Source organism: Nicotiana tomentosiformis, chromosome 5, assembly GCF_000390325.3.
Source record: "Nicotiana tomentosiformis chromosome 5, ASM39032v3, whole genome shotgun sequence".
In the NCBI taxonomy this organism is placed as follows: Eukaryota; Viridiplantae; Streptophyta; class Magnoliopsida; order Solanales; family Solanaceae; genus Nicotiana; species Nicotiana tomentosiformis.
The window spans coordinates 98,078,021-98,086,452 of record NC_090816.1 but is presented as its reverse complement, the minus strand read 5'-3'; the positions used below and the strand labels follow the sequence as shown (position 1 = coordinate 98,086,452).

The 8,432-nt window shown below is 34.5% G+C and overlaps 2 protein-coding genes across 2 annotated transcripts; both read right to left on the bottom strand.

The window, feature by feature from the left end:
- Positions 1-467: 467 nt before the first annotated feature.
- On the bottom strand, positions 468-2,556 carry LOC138891583 (uncharacterized). The gene is made up of 2 exons (XM_070175138.1): positions 2,416-2,556; positions 468-1,777 (listed from the first exon to the last, which is right to left on the bottom strand). The coding sequence occupies exon 2, from the start codon at positions 1,768-1,770 to the stop codon at positions 736-738; it is 1,035 nt and encodes a 344-aa protein (XP_070031239.1). The 5' UTR covers positions 1,771-1,777; positions 2,416-2,556; the 3' UTR covers positions 468-735.
- An 871-nt stretch (positions 2,557-3,427) lies between these two features.
- LOC104088802 (probable nucleolar protein 5-2) lies at positions 3,428-7,455 on the bottom strand. Its single transcript, XM_009593538.4, has 8 exons — positions 7,243-7,455; positions 7,109-7,150; positions 6,338-6,517; positions 6,080-6,244; positions 5,032-5,232; positions 4,278-4,775; positions 4,055-4,189; positions 3,428-3,982 (listed from the first exon to the last, which is right to left on the bottom strand). The coding sequence occupies exons 1-8, from the start codon at positions 7,318-7,320 to the stop codon at positions 3,602-3,604; spliced, it is 1,680 nt and encodes a 559-aa protein (XP_009591833.1). The 5' UTR covers positions 7,321-7,455; the 3' UTR covers positions 3,428-3,601.
- Between the last annotated feature and the right edge of the window lie 977 nt (positions 7,456-8,432).

The following is an 8,432-nucleotide window of genomic DNA, read 5'->3' as shown; positions in this document are numbered from 1 at the left end:
CTCAATTATTTTACGCATCATAGTAGAACCCGGATGACCCAACCGGTCATGCCAAATAATAAAATTATCTTGATTAGTAAACTTTTCATTTACTATGGTATGCGTTTCAATCTTGCTAATACTTGTGTAGTATAAGCCGGAGGAAAGAGCAGGTAACATTTCAAGCACATATTTCTTACCAGACATTATTGTAGTAATATAAAGATATTCAATCTTTTCCTCATTTGTAGTCTCAATATGGTAGCCATTTTGGCGAATATCTTTGAAACTTAATAAGTTTCTTTGAGATTTACTACAATATAGTGCTTCATCAATAGCCAAATTCGTTCCTCCTGGTAGTAATAAATTGGCTCTTCCAGAACCTTCAATTAATTTTGTACTACCGGATATTGTATTAACATTGGCTTCTTTCATTACCAAACAAGAGAAATATCTCTTATCTCTTAAAATAGTGTGTGTTGTAGCACTATCCAGAAGACATATATCATCTTTATTAATCTTGAGTCCAACTGAAGACCGGAAAATTTTCATATTCTTCATAAAAAAAAATCAAAAAGTACATTATAAGAAATATGAAAGACAAACAAAATATATATTAAGAAATATATTAGGACTGTAGAAACTAACAACACATGATACATTAGGAAAATACACTTAAGAAAAACAAACTAGTTGCAAACATAACAAAATGACAACTTTTATTATAGCTTCATTCCCAGTAAGATGATTAGTTCTTCAGTCAATATCCTCAAAGAAGTCTCCAGCTTCTAAATGAGTAATATTTGCTAGGCCTCCAAAATCATCATCTTTATATGCAAGATGTGCCTCACAATCATATTTATTTGAGGGACCTGCTTTATCATCATTATTTTGAAAAGTCAAGTTTGCCTCCACATTATTTTCTTTCTTTCTAAGGGAGGCTTGATAAAGTTTGACAAAATAATCTGGCGTACGACAAATGCGTGCCCAATGACCTTTCATACCACATCGGTGACACATACTAATTTTACCTTTTGAAGGATTAATTTGAGAACCCTTATTGTTCTCCTGTTTACTTCCACCATAATGACGATAATTATTTCGTCCCCTGCCACGTCCACGTCTACGACTATGTCCACGACCACGGTAATTATTTTGTTTTCTTTCAGACTTATCATATGCTGCTACAACATTCACTTCCGGGAATGGTGCTGACCCAGTGGGACGGGCTTCATGATTTTTCATTAATAGAGTATTATTCTGCTCTGCCACAAGTAGGCATGTGATTAACTCAGAATATTTCTTAAAACCCTTTTCACGGTATTGCTGTTGTAGCACCACATTTGAAGCGTGAAAAGTAGAAAATGTTTTCTCTAATAAGTCCTCATCTGTGATAGTGTCTCCACATAATTTTAATAGAGAACTTACTTTAAAGATAGCCGAATTATACTCACTTACGGTTTTAAAGTCTTGCAACCTTAAATGTATCCATTCATACCGAGCTTTTGGTAATACCGTAAGTTTTAGGTGGTCATATCGATCCTTCAAATTAATCCATAACTCAAGTGGATCTTTTACAGTTAAATATTCAGTTTTTAACCCTTCATGTAGATGATGACGAAGGAAAATCATGGCCTTCGCTTTATCCTGATTTGATGCTTCATTTTCTTGTATAATAGTATTTCCAAGACCTTTAGCGTCAAGGTGAATTTCAGCATCAAGGACCCATGATAAATAATTCTTTCCGGTAATGTCTAGTGCCACAAATTCAAGCTTTGACAAGTTTGACATATTGAAACTAATCACAAAAGTAAATGGGTTAGAACAAATACAAATAATTTTCAATGAAAATATACTTGTAAAAATAAATCAGACAACTAATTAAGAAGTTGAGCACTTCAAATATGTAGTATAAAAAGTAACATATCACTTCAAATATGTAGTATAAAAAGTAATATATATATATATGTCAAATAAACAAGAATTATGGAGTATATGAATAAACACAAAGAGATATATTTAGTATGGTAAAAGAAAAGCAATTTATTATAAACGTGGATTTGAGGAATAACCATATACGGTGATAAGAGTGAATGTATTCAAATATTACTTTCCACCAATTGTAAAGTAATTTAAACTAGTATGTACAATAATTACTTTGTCACTTTGGTTATCACTATTTTATTTTTTTTGTAGAATGTCTTGAAGATAAGTTTTGCTCTACGCAAGTCCACACACATATTATTTTTATTTTATTTTGTTAATTTAACGTACTTAAGATCTATATCTTATATTTTCTTTAACAATAAGTAAGGTAAGAGAACTTCAGTAACATGATCAACTAAAATAAATGCTTAACAGTATATGAATTTGTTAATAAATAGCATATTGGTGCATATATATTACCATAAACTAAAGGAATATATAGCGATATACCTGAAGGAGAATCGAACACAACTAGGATGTGATTGTAAAAATGAAGGTGACAATCGTGCTGATAACGTGTTATAAATATAACTCAAAATAACAATATCGAACAAGGAAAAATAAGCTAAGATATAGAGAGGGGAAGAGAGATTCTTATTTCTTCTTCAATTGTGTGTTTTTCCTATCTATTACAAGGCCTTATATAGGCATGAAAAGTGAATAAAAATATGTCATTGAATATGTCATTAAGCATAGAAATATGTCATTGAATATGTCATTAATCATTTGAGAAGATCATGGAGGAAGAGTAGACATCCAACATAATTTGATTTCTCTTATAACATAAATTAATAAATTAGTTTATAAAAGAGGGACCTGCAAAATACACGTCATAGAGTAATGACCGAAGAAAAATAGTGGGACTACATTAACGGTTGGGAACGACGTCATGTACCGACATTAAAATCGGGGCTGTTAGGCCTTTTTGCCTTAAATTCTTTGTATAATTAGCCCATAACAGCTATCTTTCTTATGATCTCTGCTCTCCATTCAAGGGGCTGTTAACCAAATTGGAAAAATACACAAGCTTGCTTCTCACAACCTCTAAGAAACAGATTTTTCTTCAGATTCGAAGGAAAAACTAAAAAAGACAGCTGCAATAGATGTCACCTTTTAATGCTAATAAACAAACCAGTGCACTAATACACACTGGAGCCAGCACGCAACTTGACAATTCCCTGAAGGAGAACAGAAGTTGCTCATAGCATACACTAAGCTCTGTTATTGTCTCAAGTGACACTTACCAGAAGTGCCTCGCAAGAATAGTGACATGGATTCTTGTAATTGTCTACTTTGCTACAGCTCTTAAGGCACTTGAGAGCAATTTTTTGCCATGATGGCAAAACAAGTGCACCCTATTTAGCTCTTTACCAACAATACATGGACAGCACCTGTGGTGCACTATAACTTCAAATCATTTGTGGCTTAAAACTTGTAAAATAGCATAGCAAAAATTCCACAGTAGAATAAAGCATCCAAAGTAGGATTAAAAGCATCAAGCAAGCATTTGTTAACTAACAGAGTCCTAAGTTGCATTACAAAGCACTAATACCTTACTAATGACGTAATTTTACAACTTAACCACGCCGCCCAATACCAAAATTGTTGATAATAACAATGTCTGAGCTTAAAACACTTATTCTTCAGTTTTCTTCTTCTTCTTCTTCTTGTCTTTCTTTTTATCTGTGGTTTCTGCTTCATCCTCATCAGCATCAGCATGTTTCCTCTTCTTTTTCTTACTTTTTTCCACTTCTACGCTTTCGACTTCATCTGCATGCTTCTTCTTTTTCTTCTTCTCCTTCTTCCCTGTGTCTTCAGGTTCTGCACCATCAGTTCCTACAGCATTATCCTCTGTTTCTGCAGACTTCTTTTTCTTTTTCTTTTTCTTGTTCTTCTCTCCTTCAGTAACGGGAACCTCCTCAGCTGCTTCCTTAATTTGAGATGGTTGTCCATCTATACTCATCTTCTCCTCATTCTCAGTGTGTCCAATAACAGAATCGGCAGCAGGGTTGTAAACCTACAAAAGGAGAAGTCAAAAACTGGAAGCAAATCAGACACTATTAACCCAAAAGAGAAGACAGTCCCAAACCTTGGCTGGTGTTATCAGTGCTCCTGCACCCTTTTTGCGATCCTTGTCATAAACTTCAATCTTTGGTTTGCCTTTGGCAGACCCAGCTGACTTGCCCAACTCTTTGCCTTCTAAGGCTCTTAAGCGTGCTTCAAGCTAAAAAAGTTGCATATCAAGATAATCAGATTTAATAAAGAACCGGAAAAAAATATAACATCCAAAGACAACAGTTACAAACAAGTACCTTGGCCCGATTCTCCAAACCCATGGTATTATCTTGGCTATCAGCAAGAGCATCGTATCGAATGGCCAAAGCAGCTTTTGCTGCTAGAGATCTTGAGATTTTACCCTTGTGTTTTGGTGCTGCCTGTCCAATCAAAGATGCATGATATATAAGCCCGTATTTTGGAGTTGCATGCTTCGTCTTTAAAGCTCTGAAAAGAGCCTTTTCAGCACCAAGTATCTGAACTGTACTTCCAGGTTGCTTTGCAAGATTCAACAAGCTACCTCCATGGGCAATAAGCCGAGCACCAACAAGTTCTCCGACTAGAGCCGTAAGATTTGGGGCAATCGTGTTCATTCTGCTCTTCAAATAATCATATAACTGAGCTCTGTACTCGGAGAATGACAGAACTTGGCTGCATAAATCTTTAATATTCTCCAGATCAAGATCACTAACTTCAGTCCCCATGGAAATCATGGATGCCTCTTTCAATTCTGCCTCAACCTCTTCTGGCAGTATCTGTAAACATTGAATTTATCTTATGAATTTCAGAATGAAAGCCCCATTTGTGGAAATTCAGTGGGTTTTTTGTTGTTAGTTTCAGAATGAAAGCATGTATCTTGTCGGAAGCGAACATTGACTATTTTGAAGTACAATATACGAAGATTTATGTAAGCTAGCAAGTCTAGCCAACATAATAGTGAATATTACTCTGAGCATGAAGAGTAACAGATTTTTTAGATCAAGAAGCATTTAAAAGGATGTCACTCCTTACCTCAGAGAAATCCAGCTTTGCCGCATTAACACGGTCGCCCATCAACTTCACAGCCTTGGCATATAGAATGTTATCTTGTACAATCTTTGCAAGCTCCGGAAAATGCCAACCGTACCATTCTCGGACCCTCATGGCATATGTGTTTAGCTCTTTATCAAGGTCATCCAACAAGCCAATGGCTTGTACAATCATCGTATCCACCTAAGCAAAGCAATTAAATGTCAGTCATACACTGCTATCTGTTGAACAAAAGGCCAAAGCTGCCAAGAATATCAAATTTGGACAAATATCTGCCGAACAGTCATTTTTATGAGCTATACAAAGTTGCAAACAACTTCAAGAGACACAGAAATGTGAAGAAAATGGTAGGCTGTAATACATTTTTTTAAAGTTAGACTATACCAACATTGACAGTGAACAATAACATAGCCCACGCATTATATAGTCTTATACACTACAAAGCTCAACAGAACTTGCAAGGGTTCTGTGAATTACAGGAAATTACATAACCTCTACTGGAAAGAGACTGTTAGATCCCAGGAAACAACATAGCCGAAGAGCTGTGACTCCTCAATTTACATGTGAGCATCATATGGGATAGATATGGAATGAGCATAAATTAGGCTACGTATACAATGATAATGGTGGACTACATGTTTTACCATCAGAATGCTTTTTGGAGAAAAATATTCCATGAATATGTGAACTACTTAAACCTTTTGTTACATGACACCATTCGACCTCAAGAGACAGAACTTACCAATTCCCAGAGTGAAAACAGTTTATATGAACCAATGAATAGGCCAAATACATATGATTTTTCATTTGGACACCTTAACTAAGTTCATGATCTTCTGAACACTCAAATCTTTGTTCCCCTGGTGGATTGAACCCCCAACCTCATTGTCAGAGGTGGGGGTCCTTCCCACCATGCTATCCTTTCCTTTTCTCAAGTGGCAATTGATTATCCCAACAATCATTACATAAGAATATATATAATGAAACTATGTAGCACATGAAATAAATAAGTCAACATACAACAAATTACCTTGTCAGGGCTAAACTTTAGCTTGTATCTTGAAAGACTATGAGATAAACCCAAGCTCATTGGAGCCAAGTCTTGAGATCCAAGACCAGTTATGAGCTCAGTCAACTGACTTCTCACCCCTCTCATCAATTCCATGACAGCATTATTATGAACACAGTCAATTTGCTGCAAACACATCCAGAACAAACTTCAGTCAAAAAAAAACATAACCGAATAAAACCAAGAAACAATGAGCCGACGCCAAAAAAAGGAACTGACCAGTTTCTCTTTAATTGCATTTCCAAGCTTTGAATCAGCAACCCCCAAAGTTTCACCATCACAGTGAGCTTTCAAAAACTTGCGCAATCCTTTGCTGGGCTTGCTATCTATCAACAAAGTAGCTGCTGACAGAGCTTCTGAGGTGTTCTCAAACTTGGAGAAAGCTTTTAGCTTCACAACCTGTTTTTGTACCGAGCAAGCACATAAATGAAATATGAAACATAAAGTCGAAAACCTTGGGCAGTTCATATCCCAACATCAACTAAGCACAAAATAAATAGACAGGAAGAAAGAAAAAAAATTAATGCTTTTGCTGTCTGAAAACTGTTAGCTTATGTTCACAAGCAAATAGAAAGAATAACCAATCTCTGATTACTGATCAACTTTGTTCAAATTTTAACAAAGCTACACCAAGATTCATCCTTGACATTTTTTACTTTCAAACATTTATATATTAATAAGCAACCACAATATTCCCAACGAAGCTAACTGTATTCAATGTTTACACAAAACCACTAAATACATAAAATGTTTATTTGGGGAAAAAAATCTCATCGACATTTTTCCTTTCAAATATTTACATTCAGCAACCACAATATTTCCTACTAAGCTAACTGCTCTCGGTGTATACACAACGCCATTAAATACATTAAAGGTTTCTTTTATCGAAACACTCAAGATTTTCAATGTTACAGCTACCTAAGCACAAAAATTACATTAAAGTACAACTTTTTACTCATCAAATGGGCTTAGAGAGAAAAAAGATATTACCTTTCGGGCAGAATCAGTTGTGGAGAACTCTTTCCACAAATCCTGCAACACAAAATAAAAGAATTCAATAAAACAAGAAAACCCAAAAAGAAAGAAAAAAATATCAAAGGCGAAGAGAAGAATGCTTCTTATACCTCAACTTTGGAGAGCTTTCCCTCGTCCAAAACTTTGAAAAGGGCAAAACCTGCCGGTGTTTCAAACAATACCAACATTTTCTTCGCCCAAAATTAACCAATTGTTCTTCCTATAAGTTTAGCTCCGTTTTGGGAGAGAAAACGGAAGAAGCTATAAAGAAAGGGTTCGGGCTCCTCACTTCTTTTTATATATGCTCTGCTGCTGAAGGGACTAGGGTTTTAGTGAGAGTGGCTATGGGGTTTTTGGGGAAAATGTCATTTGCTGTATTGGTCCCTCTATTATGACTTATTTACACTATCATCCTTGGATATTTAACTTCTGATTTATAGAAGTCCCTACCTAGTCTAATCTTCGAGGAAAATAGCAAAATCTATCAATTTCATAAACCTACGAGTATACGAGTACTCAATTGTTTTTTTTGGCTTATTACGAATTTGTTTTTAATTTCATGACCTTACTTTTTTTTTATACATAACATGGTAGATTTATTTTTACACATAAGAGATTTGTCTTTTACACATAAGAGATCTAAAAAGATTATTTTTTAAAATTTAAAATTGTAATGAGACATGATGTACAAATAACACGAGTGGTGTACAAACTTAATATTTTTATTAAATCAATAAATATATGCCTTTTACGTACTTTTTCATTATTTATGATCAATTACTATATATTGTCCTTTCGATATATTATTTCACTATAGTAAATTCATGTAATATATTGTATACACCATAACATAGATCTAAATTACAAACATGTTCATGTAGAAAATAACACATTCGTCACATAAGTTGTTTGACAAAACTATTTAGAGTCTATTTTACTCATAAATTTTCGTACTTAGCATGCCAGTTAGGTTAGAATTTTCGCACTTGGTAGTAGGGGCAGATCTATATAGCGAAGAGGGGTGGTACTCGCTTCAATAGAATTTCATGTATATACGGTATTTCACTAATAGTTCACTAAAAAAAATGTATATAAATTATTATTATTTTTAAAAAAAAAAGGCACGCGTATAATAAAATTATGATAGATGTCAGTATGTCACGGTCAAAGGTGTCTTATGCTATGCCTAAGGTCTGGGATCGATTCTCATTTCATTCTGTTTTAAGAAAAGCCAATTTTACTTTTTCTTGTTCGTTCTTTCCAGATTTTTCCTTTCTTCTCTTTCTCTTAATTTCTTATT

Bases quoted from the DNA above. Each gene is read 5' to 3' on its own strand.
- LOC138891583 (XM_070175138.1), bottom strand. From the start codon at position 1,770: ATGTCAAACTTGTCAAAGCTTGAATTTGTGGCACTAGACATTACCGGA.
- LOC104088802 (XM_009593538.4), bottom strand. From the start codon at position 7,320: ATGTTGGTATTGTTTGAAACACCGGCAGGTTTTGCCCTTTTCAAAGTT. The intron at 6,245-6,337 runs GTCAGTTCCTTT...ATGTGTTTGCAG, and splicing joins ATGCAATTAAAGAGAAACTG to CAAATTGACTGTGTTCATAA. The intron at 5,233-6,079 runs GTAATTTGTTGT...TGCTTTGCTTAG, and splicing joins TAAAGTTTAGCCCTGACAAG to GTGGATACGATGATTGTACA.